At 43.0% G+C, this 20,870-nt stretch overlaps 2 protein-coding genes across 3 annotated transcripts in view; one reads left to right on the top strand and one right to left on the bottom strand.

Annotated features, from left to right (window-relative positions):
• Nucleotides 1–4,651, top strand: part of homer2 (homer scaffold protein 2) — a 28,136-nt gene extending 23,485 nt beyond the window's left edge. For both annotated transcript variants that reach the window (XM_052062413.1, XM_052062414.1), the window contains exon 9: nt 2,884–4,651. In XM_052062413.1, the coding sequence (XP_051918373.1) occupies nt 2,884–3,072 (189 nt within the window). In that variant the 3' untranslated portion in view covers nt 3,073–4,651. The remainder of the gene's footprint in view (nt 1–2,883) is intronic.
• A 5,670-nt stretch (nt 4,652–10,321) lies between these two features.
• LOC127599944 (WASP homolog-associated protein with actin, membranes and microtubules) lies at nt 10,322–20,650 on the bottom strand. Its single transcript, XM_052064200.1, has 11 exons — nt 19,987–20,650; nt 19,479–19,652; nt 18,515–18,665; nt 17,203–17,372; nt 15,387–15,594; nt 14,334–14,518; nt 13,077–13,163; nt 12,819–12,914; nt 11,735–12,137; nt 11,438–11,580; nt 10,322–11,196 (listed from the first exon to the last, which is right to left on the bottom strand). The coding sequence occupies exons 1-11, from the start codon at nt 20,560–20,562 to the stop codon at nt 11,038–11,040; spliced, it is 2,352 nt and encodes a 783-aa protein (XP_051920160.1). The 5' UTR covers nt 20,563–20,650; the 3' UTR covers nt 10,322–11,037.
• Nucleotides 20,651–20,870: the final 220 nt, after the last annotated feature.

Here is a 20,870-nt window from a genome sequence, read left to right as displayed (position 1 = left end):
ATGGTCAGTAGGATTTCGATCAGTGCTCGCAGAGCGCCACTTCAGAAGAGTCCAATGTTTTGCTCTTAGCGATTCTTGGGTGTTTTTCGCTGTGTTTTGCAAGACCTGCAACCCAAGCCAGGCTTTCCCACGATGGCCACAATATTTCTCTCTGGAATACCTCTCTGGAGAGTCTTAAGATTTCATTGTACCCTGTACAGATTCCAGAGTTCCTGTGTCTGAATTTCATTGGTTAATTTTATTTAATGTAATCACAATATTGAGGGACGGAAAAATAACTATTGGATTAATTTTCATAATAGTTCAACCCAACCGCTGACGCCCCGCCCCCTTCCCTCCTTTTTTTCCAACAATGTGTGTCTTTTTTCAAAAATGCTTATGGTTGCACTCAAGTTTCTCCTCTACTTAAATGTGACACTGGAGTACAGATAAAGTTTCAGGAGTCAGCTGGAGCTCAGAGCCATCGTGGGTGCAGCACCTATTTAGCACTCCTATTTTAAACTCTTCCCTTCATTGGTATCTTTGGCATTAAAGTGTTGCCTCACAGTCTGGACTGCTCGCTTCATCTTCTCTTCACAACAAACTCATAAACGCACAGCTGCAAAGTGCTATAGAAAGCTTTTGCGAGTGCCACACGTTGTGGGGATGTGCTCAAGTACATGTATAATATGTTTTTCTACATCCCCCAGAAAAGTTATACCACCATTTCGCTACCAATCAAAAATCATTCCAACTTGAACATATTCGCGACATCCAAGCAACTGCAGTATTTTCCAGATTTATAACATTGCTACATTTCCCAGAATTACTCATTTTGCACAAACAAAGATAAGTGAATCTTGCGAGCACGAATGGTTGTCCTACGGTGATTGGCCAGCAACCGGTTCAGGGTTCCCCGCGCCTACTGCCCGAAGACAGCTGGGATAGGCTCCACCGAACCCTCGCGACCCTAGTGAGGATAAAGTGGTTCGGAAAATGGATGGATGGATGGATTTTCACCCGTAAAAATATGTCAGATTTGAGAGATTTTGCATATTCACCCACCCCTTCCACAATTCCTCATCAATTCAAAACATTTGAATGTCAGTGTTCAGCTTAGGGCGGCCCAGTGGTCCAGTGGTTAGCGCGTCGACCTCACAGTGCAGAGGTTAAATTCCAGTTCCGGCCTCCCTGTGTGGAGTTTGCATGTTGTGCGCGGGCCTGTGTGGGCTTTCGCTGGGTACTCCGGTTTCCTCCCGCATTCCAAAATCTGAGTAGGCAGCCGTCAGCAAGTGCTCTCATGAGCCTTGCTTTTTTTTTTGTTGTTGTTCTTGTGTTTCTTTTGTCACTTTGTGTTTGTTGTTACGTCGTGTGGACTTGATGTGGACCTTTTTCAGCATTTCTAGGCCACGACATTCATCAAGGAGGAGACTCTGTGCTTGGTGGTTGCGCCTTCTCGGCAGCATGGGTATACCAGCACTGTTTTTGACTGGAGGAATGTCGGCGCCATTTGACTGTCGTTGCTGGACAGTCCCAGGGCACTTGTGTCTTGCGCCGTAATGGGCAGCATTTTTCACAGCCCCGCTTTGTTCAGCGGAGAGATCGGTGCTGTTGAACGGTCTGCGGCTGGATGGATGGAGGTCTTGAGGAGCCGACGATGAGAAGAAAGGAGCGTTGGCGCGGAGTGCCGATGCGGATTTGGAGCTGGGAGTCGCGGCTTGGAGTTTGAAGCGGATTATGTGGGACAGGAGAAGTGAACTAATCTCTTTTCGTCAATGGACGCTACAGCTTCGTGTTTGCTTTCAAAACTTTGCTTGTAGCAGACGTGTGCACATTTTCAGCATGATGTCTCTGATCCACTGGTGAAAGGACACTTTGATCCTCTCCTCTTTCATCTATAACTGCTTCAGACAACAAAGTGTATGCGGAAAAGTGGTGAAGATTGCACGACTGTCTCTGTCCTATGTGTTGTCTTGTGTTATTTTTGTTATTTTTGAGTTCAAAATGGCGCCGCGAGAGTGGCTGCCTTTCCAGCAGCTCCTATTTTTTTGTTGTTCTACTTCTTCCTTTCATAACTTTGCTGCTGTGAATCTGGAATTTCTCCATTGCGAGACTAATAAAGGTTTTCTTAATCTTAAATATTCCTGAGCGTGGATTGTTATTCATCTGTGTGTGCCCTGCATTTGGCTGGCAACCGGTTCAGGGTGTCCCCCGCCTACTGCCCGAAGACTGCTGGGATAGGCTCCAGCACCCCCCTTGTGAGGATAAGCGGATCGGAAAATTGATGGATGGATGTTCAGCTTAGTCAGGACACTTGAAAAATACAGTATTTTTTACTTTCCCCAAATTTCATACTTGACAGAGCAAAACTGACAAATGTAGGTATTTTACACATCCTTCTTCGACATTGCTTGACTGATTCAAATACTTGTGCTACCCTGGCCGCCAAGAGGCAGTATAATGGTCATAGACACAAATGACAAAAAATAGACTTAATGCACTTCTACTACTGTAAGTGATATATAGTCTGATCCAATAATAAGTCTTTTTTTGTGTGTGTGTGTGTGTGGCGGGGGGGCGGGGGGGTAACATTACTTTAGGTCTACATGTGTTCAAATACAAATTTGAACATTGCCTCTAAAACGGCGATGATCAATGCTACCTGTTAGCAAGGCACCACTGCACTGTGCAACTTAGTTCTGGTCCTAAAACGGATTCATTGCATCTCCATTCAATTCAATGGGAAACATGACTTCGGTTGAGTGAGGGAACAAATTCAATTGGTATTCCACTGTGTTCTGCTTTCTTAATGTGCTCAACTGACTGAGTGAGTGGTTCAAGGGACACTTGTATGTGCCACTCTATTTGCGATGAAGTTGACATGTTTTGTCTCTTCCTGCCCAGACCGCCGAGACAAAGAACAGAGAGCTGGAGGGGAAGATCGGCGTTCTTCACATGGACGTGGACGACAGTCGCCAGAAGCAAGGCAACATCAAAGGCGAGCTGAAGAAGTTGATGGACATCCTGGACATCAAGCTGGACGAGCTGCACGAGTTCCGACTGGGCCTGTCCCGGCTCGGCGTCGACAACTGAGCCCGTCGGCCCGCCGTTGACGTCTTGAGGGCACAAACTCCGTGGCGCCCACTCTCCCTCTCAAGTCACGTCCACCAGGAGGCACTATGGACGTACTCTGAGGAGGAGGAGCGTTCTCTGACACAACCTCACCTTTTGTGTGCAAGCCAATTAAGTCATACTTTGGAGCTTATGTTTATGGATGTGATGAGGGGGGAGGGGCAGTGGTGGTGGGTTCTTTATAAGGGCTACAAGTAACAACACACAAGGGGAATGTTGCTGAGTGTCACTCCAGTAATAATTGGTGTTCTTCTCAAGTCCCACTCCGCCTCCTGGCAATCAATAGGCTCTATCTCAGGTGTGTCACTTTATACTTGGATGACATGAACACACGAGACTAATGGCCGTAACACTAAGTGCCTCTGGAGGGTGAAGAGGTTTGGGGGGAGGGGGGGGGGGTGAAGTCCTCCTGGCAAGGAGATGTGCCCCCCACACACATGAAAAGCATCCTGCTAAACGGGTCCAAATGCGTGGAAAGCCGTTTTAGAATTTTGTCCATAGCCTTGATATCCCAATTAAGGTCCACGTACATCCGTTGACCTCACTTGTAAGACAGTTTAGTGCACTCGTGGAACTAGGACAAACGAGTCAAATTGCTCGTAGGACTAACACGTTTTACACTACAGTGTGATGTTTCTGCATACTTGTATGTAAGACTCACTTCATTAGTGAGGCGAACCGGCGCAGTTGTGTTCGACTTGTGAAGTGGTGGATGTCATCGAATAGTTTAATGTCACTAGTATGTTGAATAAATGCTCAAATGTCTTTTTCCATTTGTTAGATATTGAAGATGTCCAGCTTCAGGTCCATATGTACCAGTACATACATTGCATATGGACCTGAAGCTAGATTGTCAAATGTTCTCTAGACGTGTACTGTAACTAGTACTCAACTTCCCACTAAAGAGTCCTTTTGTCATCCAGCATTTCCATAGACGGGTACAAGTGATGTCTCCATAGCTTTCTTCACCAACCACGTTATCCAAAAAGAATATAAGCCAATTTTGCGGTCACGTTCAAGGACCTGTCGTGCGAGTGTGCGCAATAGTATTTTTGAGCCGATCTGTTTAAAGGCTATTGATGTGCTTCCTTCCACTCAATTTTTTTTTTCTGTGTGTGTGTTGGTGATGTTTGTTTGGGGCGCGTGGCCATGGTGCTGCTTCATGGGTGCATGTGAATAACAACACTACTGAGGGACTTGGCTTTTGTCTGACATTATTTATTTGGGTGCCTCTCTCCTATGTATGTGTTTCTATTATGAGCAAAGTCAATCGACATGATGTACAATAGGATGTAGGAACTATACCAAACCTGTCTTCTCTCAGAGCTGCTTTGTACAATCTATTTTTAAATATTTACAACAACAACAAAAAACCACCAATGTACTTGCATCCCTGTCATAAAATTGGAATTTGTTAATTCATGTAACATCAAACATAAAGTGTGACCTTTAGTTTTGAACCAAATGACTCCTGTAAACACCCTTGGCTTCTCTTCATTGTACAATATAACTGATTACTTTTAAAAAATCACTGACAACAGTCAGTGAGTTGAGTGAGTGATGTGGTGTGCTTACCCACTGAATTAGACCAGCATCCAAGGTCGGGTTTTGGCCACGGCTAGCCGACATTAATTTATAGACAGCATTATTAGTTGTCAAAATCATGTTTAGAATAGTTCTGTAATAGTTAATACACCAGAAGGGAGAGGCTCTTGAAATGACTTTTCAATGCGAAAACAATGGTTACCCTTGAATTTTCAAATGTGCTCTTACAGGAAACATGACGCAACCAACCCACATCATCTTGGTCAACATGTCAAATAAGAGTAATTTGTTTGCGATCTTGGGGAAAAAAACATTTTGGGCTGTAAAATTGTGCTTTTTTTTCTTTTAACTTCATCCCTGGTCAGTATAAAAAAACGGAAAGCCCAGTAAAATAGAGTCCACATTAAAGCACATCATGATGCTTCTCTTTGACAGGTGGCCTAGTAAGTGTGGTATGTACAGTGCTGTATACCAGATCTAAAATACAAAGCGATGGTGAAACATTTCTGGTGGGTAAAAACGAGGCAGCTCGTCTCTGTACATAACTAAACTGATGTACGTCGATGTAAATCACTAAACTGAGCCCTAATCCTAACGCACACAAAACCACAATAATTGAGCAGGGATTTACCATTTTTCTCTTGCCAGAGGAAAAAAAAACGGGCACAAAACTGCCTGTTTGCAGCGATGGAAAACCCCCAGTGAGGAAATATCTGCAGTAGAGAATCCGAGGACAGGTTGCCTTGGCAACTTAATCCCACTCACTGCACCCCCCCCCCCCCCGCTCCCACCTTAAAAAATTGGGAAGCATATATATCTAACACCTCATCTTTTTTTATGGGACAAACGATGAGGGAATGAAACTTAATGACAATGCAAAGTAGCGTATTTTCTGCCTCATCAAAATAACTCAACACAGCCAACCACGTGAAACCGCCACTTGGGTGAGATACTAAAGCTAATGTTTATTTCACTCACGTTCATAGCTTAGGTTGTTGGTTTGAATGAGTGGAAAATTTGGCTTTTGATAAGACTTAACTCTATCTTCCTTCTCATCAGAAATTGCCACGCAAACTATAAAATCTTGAAAGTACTTTGCATTTATTTTACTCACAGAGTTGAGGGATCATGCTTTTCGTTTTCTCCCAGTCTTGCTTCATGGTTTTAATGACCTATTTTAAATTGAGTAGTGTGACAGCACCACAAAGAGGTGCAAGTTGGAACTTCTGATAATTGTTTACTGGCCTGCTTGACAGCTTGCATTTGAAGTCCCTGTACCAAGAGTTCTAAGATGCACAATACTATAAACTAAACTTTCCACTTCCACATGCCAATATTCTTTATGACCTATTTAAAGTGTAATTTGTAAACACCAGTAAAATGCTTGGCTTTACAATTTCATTTACAATAAATGAATTAGCCAATTATTTAATAAGAGAAAAAAATAATACACGAGATATTCGATATTAGAATACACGAGCTAAATTAAAAGGGGAAGAAAGAGTACCACTCGTAGTACACATACTCACTCTATTAATTGGTTCAATAAATCAAAGACTACTACGGTAATTTCCCCAATGTGGGATGAATAAAGGTTATCTTATCTTATCCTATCTCAAGAAAATCACAGAATTATTTCTTTTAAATCAAGTCGATTACAATTGTGGAAACACCCAGTCAGCGAAATTGGTCTGGCCCATCTCTGGGGCAGACGCGGCACGTACACTCGGCCCACATACCTCAATGAATGACGGTCCTGCAGTGGCCCACATCTGGCATCCATGATGTGGGCCACTGCAGGACGGATAATGGATGGACTTGTATATTTTACTCTGAACCACATTGAATAACTGAATCGGAATTGTACAATCTGAATTTGAAACGATAGCCTTTTTTTTCTTTGAAACTGTATTTGATCCTCACTGAAAATTAAATTATTCAGTCTTACAAATACAAAAAGTTTTTTTCAACATCAGATTTTGTTTTTGAATTTAGTTTTAAATTAACTTTATGGTCAAGTATGAAGTAACCGGTTTGTATTGCAGCAAACGGAATCAAAATTAATTTCATTCTATTTCAGTGCAGAAAGGGTTCTTTTTGGCAGCACCTCTGACTGTTCAATCACCTACATTTTGACAAGTGATGTGTCGGTCGCGAACGACCCAATACTTTGAAGTGAACGATGAGCCGTTTTTAGCCGAAAAAAACGACCATGTATAGTAAGGCATTTTAACCCGAAAAAAACCCCAACCGTGTGCAGTAAGGCGTTTTTAGCCGAAAAAAAGCGACCATGTATAGTCGGCTAAAAATTTCGTCCAAAAACGCCTTACTGTATCATGGTCGTTTTTTTCAGCTAAAAACGCCTTACTATTCATGGTCGGGTTTTTTTTCGGCTAAAAACGCCTTATAATACATGGTCGTTTTTTTCGGCTAAAAACGCCTGACTATATATGGTCGTTTTTTTTTCCGGCTAAAAACGCCTTACTACACATGGTCGTTTTTTTTTCATCAAAAAAATACACAACCAGATATTAAAAAATTCCAAGTGATAAACGTGATTGCTTCGAGCAAAAAATCCGTAACTTAGAATCTTATGGCTGAATCACCATCCCCAAAAAGCTGGGACAGAGAAATTTTCCATCACACATCATTTTCTTTTATGGCAATGTCCAAACCACTTCATGCACGTTACAACAGCGTGGCTTCGTAATAAAAGAGTGCCGGTGCTACACTGGTCTGCCTGCATTCCAGACCTGTCTCCCACTGAAAATTTGTAGAACGTTATGAAGCATAAAATATGGTAACAGAGAACCAGGACTATTTAACAGTTGAAGCTGTACATCAAGCAAGAATTGGAAAGAATCCCACTTGAAAAGACTCAACAACGACTCTTCTGAGTTCTCAAAACATTGATTGAATGTTGCAACAACAAAAAAAAGTGATTGAACACAGTGGTAAACGTGACCCTGTCCCAGCTTTTTGGGGAATGTATTGTAGCCATAAAATTCTAACTTCATGAATATTTGCTAAAAAGAATCGTTTATCGTTTGAACATTATCTTGTCTCTGTAGTGCAGGGGTGCCCAACATTTTTCAACCAAAGATCCACTTTTCGATCAACCAACCTCCCGAGATCGACCCTCCCTTAGTAGAGACCTGACGGCATGGGACGCACGTATAGCAGCGTGTTAACATGTACCGTTTTAAAATGCTTCCTCTGGCACTCCAGATTCCTTCTTTACCTGTGCCCTCTGAGAATTGTACATGAAACAAACTGAATGAGAATAATAAGATATGCAATTCCAGACTGCGGACCGCTACCAACTTCCGGTGATGGAGGTCACATGCCACCGTCGGGTGAAGGTGATTGCTTTTTTTGTTTTATTTTTAAAATAGCTTTTGTGAAAGTGAGACTGACAGAATGCTAAGGGTGCATGGGCGAGGTGACTCCGCAATCAGATCGGCGTTCAATGTTAAGATTTATTCAACCAACCAGCTCCTCGTGACTGCATTACAATCATCGCGGCATCAAAAACATTTTATGAAACAAAACAAGGCAGCAGCTCATCACCTTCCAAACAATTCAAGGACACATTTATTGGTTGGGAAGAGTTTTGCCCAAGATTCATCATGACATTGAGTGCTGAATCGCGCACACACACGCACGCTGCTACACACAAAACCTTCAAAAACACATCAACATCTTAGAGAGTTCATTCATTCTTATTAACCAACATGTGAGAAATCATCAAGTGTTCATTTAAAACTTCAAAAGTAATTTATTTACTACTGTTCACACTACATATTCTTCATGTGAGATGTTTTTGTTGGGTGTGCTGTGACATTTTTTGAATGTAAAACGTAACTCGGCTCAATAAAGGTTGAGTAAGTTGGGTACTAAATAAAAGTTTCAGTGCCAAGGGGTCCAAGACAAAGCTGTGACGTAACAAGGACGAGAATAATTTGCCCTGGACAAGGTCAACTACGTTTGAATACATTCCTAATACTTGATCACAGCAAACAGCGACAAAAACAGCAAGAAAAAAGAAATAGTCACGGCACTAGGAGCTGTGCATTAAGGCCACACTGAAAATCAAGAAAATACATGACAAGAAGCCTTAAGGGGTGCAGTACAAAATCCAGCCATCCACCTTTTAGACTGCATTTGTTGTTCAGAATGTCTGAGGACCCCGGACTGGTCTCCAGTCAATCACAAGGCACATTCTGTGGATAAACAAGCAATGACTCACCCATTCACACCTTTGTGCAATTTAGTGAAACCAACATGCATGTTTCCAACGACGGACCCCTGCGGCAGAAGCTGTATTCCTGTACATTGGTATTTGAATTTCACTTAATACAATACCATAATTGTCTGCCAAGACACACAAGATTCTATGCTCTATCAAACAGCTGTAGTGTAGGGTGACTTATTTGATGTCAGATTGTTTTGCCTTGATAATAATATATAATAATAATAATACATTTGATTTATAAGCGCCTTTCAAGACACCCAAGGACACTTTAAAATAACAAAAAACACAAAACTTGAGTATCGTAGGCTGCTATCGGCAGCCTTCAGCAGACCCCAATACCTTGACATAAGGCCGGTATTGGCCCAATAATGATCCCTGGTATCGTTGAAATTATTGCTCCGCTAAAAGAGGTTGAATTTTGCCATTTTATTTCTTGGGAATAATTACATCTCTCACTGATTCTGAGAAGATGATAACTTTGATTTGAAAAAAATATATATTTAATGGTGTCATTTCGGGAATGGATTTTTATTTCTTTTTTAATTTCAGTGTGGCCCAAACACTCCTTTTGTCAATACAAATATTCAAAATGCTAAACAAACTCCTTCCATTAGACAGACATTTCATGATCATTTTCGATCCAACCATACAGTACAAATGATGCGTAGCTTTTCGATTCGATCATTCATTTATTCAATATCTAGTTTAACACTCAGGTTCCAATTGTCCTCACTAGCAATCCGACGCACTGTTAGAACGACTTACTCACTAGTGATGATTTTTCCACCGCTGCACACCATTTTTGCAATGCAAGTCAAAGTAGACTTCCTGTTACAATTGGGGCAAAACTATTTGTGGGCATTTTGGTGCCAATAGTACAGTAGGTTCTAGGAGGCTAATAGTGCTTGACCTACTAAAATTCTTACTAGTGCAACACAGAAGTTGACGAGTAAGCTTTACTTGTGTATTAGTAGGTCAAAGGTTACTAGTGAGGCAAAACTGCAAGAGTTGACCACTGCCTGCTACTCGTATGACTAGTGACACTACATAACTCTACTAGTTCACATATACTGCTTCACAAGTAACATGTACTTGTCTTACCAAAGTCGTCCTACTAGTGTGTCGAAATGTCATCCTGATGCTGAAGTGGAAAAACCTTGGCAGATATTTGTTTTATTCTACTAGTGTACTGACTTAAATACTGAGGACAAGCATGTATTAGTACATGGATCAGGCTGCGCCACACTGCGTTAAAATGGGGCGCGGCGAGATCAATATTTCCCATATTCGCCACATGAGGGGCCAATTTACGTGTCAAACTTGGCACGATGATACCCGCGTCAAACGGCTTGACTAAGAAGCACAAATTCAAATAATCAAATTGTCCTCGCGGCCAGCAAGGCATATTAATTGGTTGCAGTATAGTCCCAATATGCTTGTCAATAAAGATTATTGTGGGTCGGGGGGAAGGGGAGAATGAGGATGTTTTCCTGTAAAGCGTATGAAAAACACATTCACGAGAGGGAAGTCAGCAAAGGTCGCACAGGGACATTGGCCCAAACATGCCGACATGTGTTTTCCACCCTAACCACTTTAATTTGCTTTCATGTGGCGTCTTCACACATTTCCCCCAAATAAACTCAGCCGTGATTTACGTAACGTAATCGCACAATGCACAATGATTGCAGTTGCATGCATCCAGAATTTGGAATATGTGCTCAGCGCCCTCCTTTCAGCTGTGGCAATTCGGTACAATTGCCACTTCCTTAGAGTTACTACGACCAGCGATGAGTCATCATGAGGCGAGGGGAAGAACCCCCCCCCCCCCCTCCAAAACGAAACACCCTAATGTGCTGTGTGTTATCTGGACAACCGTGTCTCTCCCCTGTTACATGACAACAGCGAAACATGGATGAGCTAGTGTGGCTAATGACACTTAATAGTGGCTAGGAGAATTTGATATGGTTTAGCCACATTGCTGAAAGGGTTTCATGACCCAGTAGAGGATGACAGAAAAAAAAAAGACTGAATCAAAGTTCCACACAAAGATTTGGCCGTAATTTAAGTCGATTAAGTAGCAAAGGTGTCGGAAGAGTAGATTTATGAATGCACGTGTGCGGATGTCCTCAACTGTCCCAGTCTCCACTCTGTGCGTCCTCGTCTCCTTTGTCTTCGTCGTCGGAGTCGGCCGACACATTCTTCATCCTCATCATGGCTGCTTTGATGCTGCGCTCCAGCTCGTTGTCTTGCCTGCCGCCGAGCATGTCGCAGGGAGTCGGAAGCACCTAAAAGTTGACAGCCAGTTAAATTTGAGAGAATTTTCTGAAGGGAATGCAAACCCGTACGAGCCCTCTCAACTTCATTTCCTCCTCGCGCTGGTTTTCGGATGCATTTTGCTTTGAGTGTAACGTTTTGCAACGTGGGATATTTCTATTTCGACTTCCCAGTAAACCGTATTGCGGCATCATCGGTTTCAAGCCGATTTTTAATTAAGACTCCGAGGTTCTCCAGCGTAGAGCATCTGACCTTTTTCAAGGCGACCCCTTGTCGGATGGCCGACATCAGGCTGCTTCTCTGGTCCCCGAAGGCGGGAGGTATCCGGGGCGCGGGGGCCTTCCGAAGCCGGCTCTGTCCACGCTGCAGCGAGGCTAACACTTCATCCATGGGTCCTACAGCAACAATGCAGTTAGTCTTTTTCCTCCAACTTTCATCCTCCACAACGGCAAAGACAAGAAGAAGCTGGAAGGCTGCGTTTTGGTGGTGGTGGTGAAATACAATGTAATGTCATATTTTCGAGATACAAAGTCAACATTGAAGCCTCACCGATATTTTGTGTGAGTGTGTTCTTGGCTGCAAAAGGAGGTTCTTTTCGGTCACTGAGAGGCATTGGTTTATCCTCACGGGAAGTGCTGAATGATGATGGTGGTGGACGAAGAGGAGGAAGGGGTGGCGGGGGTGGCGGTGGTGGTGGTGGTGGTGGGGGTGTAGAGGGTACAGTTGCGGTTTTTCCAGAAGGAGGTGGTGGTGGTGAAGGGTAGATTTGGACTGGAACGTCTCGAGGCTGCGCTTTCACCGGAAGCGTTTTGCGCCTGGGTGCCGTGCGGATGGAGGGAAGCCCATCAGAGGAGGGAGGCGGGCCGAGGCTGGTGATGGAAAGTGGCTGGGAGGGGCAAGACGACTCTGTGGGAGACCTCCGGGACTTCAGCACATACTGACCCGGTCGCTTCTTTGGGGAGAGGAGGAGAAGGACAAAGAGACAGATGTTGAAGACGGGAAGTGGCACAACTATTTGTGCATTTTTGACTTAGTTTCTAATTGCAGGAATGGATGAATTTAATTTGGCATCCACCAGCAAGCGAGATGTTTTGTGTTCCAAGTTAAGGGCATGAACCAAATTCAACTCTTAAGTCAAGGCACCACAAGAATGACCACAGTGGGAAATGTCAAGTTAAATTGAAAAATAACAATGAAGCTGACGATTTAATTTTGATAATTTCTTACTCTCTACGACATTATGAACTAAGATAGCTGAAAGGGAGTGTGTCGTATCTACCCATTCATATCTGTGGTAATGACCTCATGAGTAATCATAAGGTAGGTAGTAGCATAGAGCAATGGTTGATCTCTCTCTTTTATTGATTGTGCCAAAACCTAATTTCTGAAACATGGGTCACCACGACTCCTTTTGTGATGTCGGTCGCATACAGCATTGAGTTTTTCTGCAAATGTTTGTGGAAGTGAGGCCATCCACATCAGAACTATTCATACACTTTTTTTAATTGATCATGATAAACAACTGAAAGGCGGGTCTCTCCCTGATGCTTGCATCCAGAACATGAAATAAGGGATAACCTTCAAGAGGAAGCCTTGCAGTTTACTGAAGGGACAAAATAAGAGCAGGTTTCACCTCTTTGAAGGATCTTAATCTGTTGAGAGTCTTCTCTCGCTCCTGGTCCACCCACTGCTTCCTCCTCTGCTCCTCCTCCTTCCTCTTCTCTCGTTTCTACAAACAACAGCAAGAGAGAGAGAGAGAGAGAGAGAGAGAGAGAGAGAGAAGTTGAAGGCGACACTGCGGGGAGACAGACAGAATCCGATTGCGACTCATTAGGAGCCTCTGCCGACGTGGGAGCATCTCTCTGACTGTCTCGTTGCCATGGCGACATACCAAGTGGACCTGATGATGCTGGGTGAAGACTCTGGATCTGTGCACGGCTGTGAGCTGCTTCTGCTGGTGGGCCTCCACACATTGATCCTACATAAAACACACGCATCATGAAAAAAAATTCTTTAGGTGCAGTTGTTGGAAGTCTTGTTTCATCACAGTTGGTTTGAACAGTTTGAATCAAGTCGACATGCGGTTTTCGCGAACGGCCTCAAAACGCTGGTCAGTACACTGCAGGTTGTGTTTTTTCCATTGTGAGGTTGTTTACAAGTGCGAGGTTCAATAGCCTGATGTGTAGCAGGAAGCCACGATTGTTCTGATGTAGTCGTTTTTGGCCACGGAGCTAGGTAGGCCACAGACAGGTAGGGAAAAAAAATTACAGGAGGCTGAGTGCCTCCTGCAAATTTCCCTTTCATTTTTATGATTGCCAGACCCAAAAATTTGTCGATTTTTTTTCTTTTAAATGCAGTAAGTTATTTTAACATTACCACAGCAGATAAACATCATGACGACGTCACCCCCCCGCCAAAAAGAAAACAAAACCAAAAAAGGTGGGAAAATGGGTCAATTTTTTTCAGATTTTTCTCTCTGTTGTAATTTATATCACTATTTTTGAAAGCATTAAGAAATCAAAAAATAACTTATCATTGTATAGGTTTTAATTAATCAGTTATCAGAATTTGATTCTGCCAAATATCGGAATTGGACTTAAAAAAAAATCCTGAATCTGCTGCGCCATATAAACCTTTATATATTGCGCCCCTCCAATTTCTTTTTTTTGGGGGGGGGGGGGGGTGGATGCCAGAGGAGAGCGCAGTACCTGGCGAAAACCCACGCAGGCACGTCTCTACAGCAGGCCGACGTGCTAACCAATCAACCATCGTGGGACCACGAAATATAAACAATTCCTTTTTTTTTCTTCTACAAAGTCGGTCGCAGGTTAGAAACTACAGAAAATTGGGAGGCCTGCTGAAATAACAGTTGAGCACCAATGTCCTAGGTACCAGCTACGTTTCTATTGGCCAGGGCTTCAGTGCCATCTTATGGAATTTTAGGATGTAAGAGAAAGAGCCCCCCCCAACCCCCAAAACAACCCGATGAGTACAACAAATAACTGTTTATCGGTTACACACACGAAAAAAAAAATCACTAAATAAAACATACGTGCTAAAAAGAATGACCACTTTCTATCGTAAAAAAACAAAATGCCCTTTCATGCCCAATGGTCATTTTAAAGTCAAAGCGATTCACTCGCGGCACCTTTTTGTTGCGCAGGTATGCTCGCCGAGCACAGATGTTGCCTCTCTTGGTCTCCAGGTTCTGGAGACGTTTTTTGAGCTGACGGATGGCTGGAGGCTCTGTGTGATGAAGTTCTGTGTGAATCATACTGTGGAGCTCCTCTGGATCCTCGCAGACATCGTAATAGACCACCTCCTCCTTCAATTCTAAAACGCATTCCAGGTCCAATCAGCAATTTCCATCACAACCTTAGTTCACTAGAATCAACACGTGATTGCGAGGCTTGAGGTTGCTTTAAGCCCCGTTTCAGACTGTTGGCAAAGGTAGCAAATTGTGCATTCTTCTGTCAGGGTTCGCCAAACGGTCGGCGGAAATTTTGCGACACGAAAAGTACAGGCAAACGTGTGACCTTGACCAAACCCTGATGAACCTTGACAAAAACAACCTTTTTTGCTACCTTTGAAAACACCCACACTTGTTCGCAGCTCAGTAGGACGGGAGCTTCAGTCGAAGCAAGGCAGCCTCAATCTCATTTTCAAATCTATCAATCTATCTATGGAATAATTTGCACCTTAATATTGACACTTTTAAATACAGCACCAGAACTTATCCTCCATTCCTACTTTGGTCGTACGTAATGACAGTAGCTCACATTTTGACGTCCTCACATTATTCAAAGTATTTTCATTGACATCGTTTTCTATTTGAATAAAATGTCATTTCAGTACTGTCTCGTACAATGATGTATAAGGATTTGCAAAAACAGGAATGCTATATGGACTTTTTTCCAGGTACTGTATTTTTGCTGGGTGTGTTTTATAACAAATATGATAATTGAAAAACTCATCAAGCAAATGTGCCATTTCGGCTTTCAGGGGAGCAAAAATGCTTGTACACTTTAAGTGTTTGCAACAATGCAAAAGAAAACTAATAACTAACTTCTTTTTTTTAACAGAAGTTTGTGTGTTGAAATTGGGTTGAAGGGTCTGGCAGTTATGTCACTGGAGCATATGCGTTCTTGACTTCATCGTTTGACCTAAAAATGTGTCTGTTACTCATGTGCAGCACGAACACCTCTGATCTGACGCCGCAAGGTGTCGATCTGAGTCACCAGCAGCTGCTCCTCGTTTTTCAGGATTTCAAACTTGGTGTTGTACAGTTCCAGTTGCGTTTCATAGAACTGCAACTCCAGCCGGTCTATGGTGTCCTGCTGTTGGTCTTGCTCGGGCGCTGAACCGGTATCATCTGTCCGGCTCTGGTCTCTGCCATACAAGTTGACAAACTAGAACACAACATAAAAGAAGGTAATGTCAGCTTCATGAATTATGCATGACCCATTCTGTTGACAAATGCCCTCCCCGCCAGTTGTCTGAACACTTTGCAAATAAAATAAAACGCGCAAGGATCTTTGTTTTCAAGTATTTTTTCCAGATTTCCTCAATCAGAAAGTTTTAACACGGACGTTCGTAAATGAATATATCTCTTGGATTGAACTAAATCATTAGTCAGAATTTGAATCGGTTTTTTTTTCAGGCTCATTTAAAAAAAACAAGTATTTTCACATGGCAGCTCAATTCCGATTTAAATTTTTTGGGGCAGGGCGTAATGTTCGAGAGCTGACTGACATCATCCGTGAATCTGCAAAGTTGTTTTGACGAACAGTGTTGTTGGTCTTTTATTGAATCCCATTGGAAACGTGAATCATAAAGTTGACATACTGTACGTGGTGATGGTAATAATTCAACCACGCAGATGGTGTCATTTATTACGTGCGGTAATGATGTGATGTCATCCTAAGTAGACATCTCCATAAAATGAGAAGATCGAGGAGTGTCCCCAAAATATTTCTATCTCCTCCCACCTTGCTACTCTGGACATATGACACACTTTCAAAGCGAGTTCATGTCGGCTGAGCTCTGCCACATACAAATGGAAACTGACTGGAAATCAGCCTCCAGCTTCCGAGAGTGATTTGATTTGAGATGATGTGCTGCTCATTCCATGCACACGCACGCACACGGGCATCATGTTGTGAAATTAGCAGGTGCATTCAACAGAATCGCAATCGGTTATTTTGCCAGCGGTGATTTGGGTGTAGGTGTTCTTCACTGATCTCATTAGCAAAAGAAAAAAAAACCACATACGCATAGTTGCAGACAGAGCCAGCATCATCAAATTTGTAATTTAAAGAGTGTAGTGAGATGTTATGCAAGATAAATGTGTGTACGCTCTGAAAATGTTTTTCCAATCTCAGATTCAAACACCCAGCAGCAGCAGATGAGCTCTTTTTCAAAAATCTTTGATTATGGCATAACAAATACACAGCCATGTACTGAGACGAGCGGTGCAGGCGCACACACGCACACGCGCGCACGCACACACACACACACACACACACACACACACACACACACACACACACACACACACACACACACACACACACACACACACACACACACACACACACACACACACACACACACACACACACACACACACACACACACACACACACACAGAGTCCCCAAGTCACATTTTGCCATACCAAAAACATAAAAACACAATACAGAGAGACACAAAAAAATGTACCCACAATCCAAAAACACACAAAAATTCTGTCTTACTCTCCCAGGCAGGTTTTGGAGATGCAGTGATGGGTTTTTTTGTGCTTCCGTGAGTCTTTTGTAAATAAATGAAAGGTCGTTTCATAACCAACGGGGACTATCAGGTGAAAGAGTGAGTGTGACCATCTTCAAAGCCTTGCCACAAGACAACAGAGCGGTATTGATTCCACATGGACAGAATGTGCTAGAAATCCACCCGCCGCACCCAAAATTTAGATACATCGGCATGCTATTCATGCTAAACCAGTGAGCGTGATGTTCACCTCTTTTTTGATGCTGGCTTTCTTGCTGTTCAGACACATCTCAGTCGATCTCATGTGTTGCAGGGCTTCTTTGGCCAGGAGGAAGCGCAGTTTCTCCAGTCGGGGAGCTGCAGAAGCCCAGGCAGCGGCTCCAAAGCGATGCTTATCCTCCTCCATTTGCTTCACCATACCTGAACATGTACGGTATGCGCACAAGTCGGTTATGCATGTTTGCATCTGCACGACATCTCATTCTTCATTTGGTTGCGCTATACAAAATAATCTGCCTAATTTAATACGGTATAATAGAATGGATACAGCCAGATCAGTAAGACTTGATAACATTGTAATGTTCCTTTCATACTTGAATAAGGAGGCCAAACACTGATGAAAATTAAAACAAAAATAATATATATACAGTAGAGCTGTCAAACTATTAAAATATTTAATCTAATTAAAAATGCGACTGTCATAATTAACTCAAATGAACTAAAAAATTAATCGTGATTACTCACACATTTTTTATCGTTTCTGAATTTCCTTTTACAGTTTTTATCCTATTTTTCCCCATTTTAATGCTCTCATCAACTTGGAATCATGAATCAGTTTTGTATGTGCCAAATGCAAATATTTACTGAAATAACAATTTCGATTTTCAATTTTACATGAACATTTTTCACTTGGAGCAGTTGTTCACACATAATCTCTCACACAATATTACTGTCCATCAATAACAGTGAAAAAAATATTTTGTCACACAACAGCTGCTTTAACTCATTCACTCCCAAAGACGTTTTTAAACGTCTTTTCAGACTTGGTCTAGAATTGGCTGGTACTGAATGAGTTAACAGCTTTTTTTTTAAATGAAATCAAAACAGAGCAATATAACATTATACAGTGCACATCTAAGGTAAACTTTTACTCAGCCTATAGTGGATTTATACCATGGCTGCATACTTATATGGTTGCAAAATCTCTTTTGTTACCTACTTTATTTGTATGTGTTGCTGCTCCTTGTGTGTTTATAATTATCGTAACATTGATGCTGATTTCCATTAGCCTGCCGTCTCTTGATTATATGTTAGCAATGAAGATGCCAATTTTTTTTTGTCAGTTTTACAGTACACAAAGTGAAAAATAGCTTGAAGCAAGCACACCATGTCTTGGTTGATTTCAAAAAGCCATTATGGAGCATCAAGTTGTAGGACATGACTGAATATTATGTGTATGAAGTTGCAATGCAACCAGGGACTACAGTGATCTATTTGCTGCATGCGTCTGTAAAGTGCACAGAATTCAACTTATTAATAATAAAGTGATTAAACACAGTCACCAGCCAACGCCTTTGAAGTCTGCGCAAAGTAGGTGACCGTGATATCCTGAATGGACACGACTGCATCTTCCGCTTTGGCCCTCCACTCCTCCGCCTCCCCCTCCAGAGCTTCAATCCTCTTAGGACCCAAGTCATCAAACTCCAGGGACTTCTGCGGAAAACAGCAGTGTGGAATGTCAACTGTTCAAATCTATGCTAACATGTATGAGAATGCGTTTTGGAAAACTGCTTTCAAACTGTCCGAGCGGCAAAGTAGCTGCGGTATAAGATAAAACTAGAAAATGGAGCTGCTGTTTCAATGAAATGTGATTTCCATAACATTCCAAGGCATTCCCAGTCCAGCCGGGAGACATAGTGTCTGCAGCATGACCTGGGCCATCCCCGGGGGCTCCTGCCGATGGGACATGCCCGGAACACCTCGACACGGAAGGCATCCAAGAGGCCTCCTAACCAGATGCCCGAACCACCTCATCTGGCTCCTCTCGACGTGGAGGAGCAGCGGCTTGATTCTGAGCCCCTCCCGAATGAGCAAGCTTTCTCACCGTATTTGTAAGGGAGAGCCTGGACCCCCTGCGAAGGAAACTCATTTTGGCCGATTGTCACTGGGATTTCCTTCTTTCAGTCACGACCCACAGCTCATGACCATAGGTTAGGGTAGAAACGTAGATCGCCTGGTAAATCGAGAGCTTCGCCTTTCACCTCATCTCCTTCTTCGCCGCGACAGACCAACAATATATCATTGCTTAATTGATGGATTTTAGCGTCTTTAATAAATGAAAGTGGAAGAATTAGGTCCTTCCATTTTTCTGAACGCAGCCCTCAAACTGAAAAATGTGGATACCCCCCGGTCTTTTAACACCCTCTTTTGGTAGAAAGCAGATACTGCAGTCAAGCAATTGAATAAGTCATGTCAGTGGGTGCCACAGCACTAACGTCAACCATCAAGTGGCATGCTTTTATTTACCAGGATCTCCATTTTGTAGAGGCAAGCCAGCTCTCGCATGTCTCGAAAAGGCTGCAGCAGGTACTGAAAGAAGGCAGTGGCCTTAGTGAGCAGGTCCTGGTAGGCCTCATCCTCTTGTGCGTAGATAGCAAGCAGCGCGACCATCCGGTCCGCATCTGCGTGACTCTGCAGCAGCTGAGAGGAGACGCAATGTGTTGTTGAATAATCATATTTCACAAAGTTACAGTGCTATATGTCAATTATTACCTTTTGAATATGATGGTACATAATGACACTGGTGGATGCAGAGTGCGTGTGAGTGAAATTGGAAGGAGATCATACGTATAATTATTTAACCCTTATTTTACTATTTTCTCAATCACTCTGCCTTGGTCAAACGCCACCCACAAGTGCGTGTGACGTCACGATCACCCAGTCAATAAAAGTTGTGTAAAGCGTGCTAAATCTAAGTTTTTTTCTCCAAAATCTTTATTGAACAGTAAGTTGTATGCATAATGAATGACTCTACCTGTCGTAGGTGACCCTTGGCCCTTGACATCTCGTCGTGCATGCTCTTCCTCTTCAACTCCTGGAGGTTCTCAAAGTAGTCATCCGCGTCGCGCTCATCCTGGTAGAATAGCGTGTCGAGTACTATTGTCCTCCCGCAAACGTCGATGGCGGTGCTGAAGTATTTTTCCAGCTTCCGACACGGCGCGTCCGAAAGCCTCCGCTCGTCATCCGAACCGTACTTCCGACTCGGGAAAAGTAAATCCCATCCACTGCCGTCTTCAAACTCCGACAAGTCGGGAAAGCAAGGCGCCAAGACATCGCTGACACACATTAGCTGCTGATGGATGTGTTTTAAATTGCTCATCGAGAAGAGGCCGGCCCAGCTGCTTTGATGCTCTCCCGTCAAGCTATATTCTTCTTTTCGCTTCCGCCGCTGTAATGTCCTGTTGTGGCAGGTGACCGCGAACTTACACTCGATTACGTTCCACTGGACGATAAAACCCAACTTAAACACCTCCGGTTCTTCGAAGATGTTACTTTTTATCGCCACCCATCCGTCCAAGCTGTCCGGGCGCTCACACCCAACGTTGCTCATCGTTGAAAATGTTAGGACACGGGCCTCCTCAAAACTGGGTCTCTGTTTACAACGTCCGCCATTTGCGTGACGTAGGTGGCATTCAAAGACCACAAAGAAAATGGGATTTCACCAGCAAAGCTCATGGTCTCATCCAAGCGACTCGCAAACACAAAACGGCGTTGTAATAGCACTGCACATGAGTTTTCAGGACGTAAATCATTAATGGTCATTATTATCATTATTTATAGTATTATTATAACGCCCACTTTTTGCCCTTCTAAATCATCCACATTTCTCTACCCATTCAAAGTCAAAGCTACACACTG

This window comes from Hippocampus zosterae, chromosome 4 (genome assembly GCF_025434085.1).
Source record: "Hippocampus zosterae strain Florida chromosome 4, ASM2543408v3, whole genome shotgun sequence".
NCBI classification, from domain to species: Eukaryota; Metazoa; Chordata; class Actinopteri; order Syngnathiformes; family Syngnathidae; genus Hippocampus; species Hippocampus zosterae.
The sequence above is the reverse complement of the archived record's forward strand: the minus strand, read 5'-3'. Positions and strand labels throughout refer to the sequence as shown.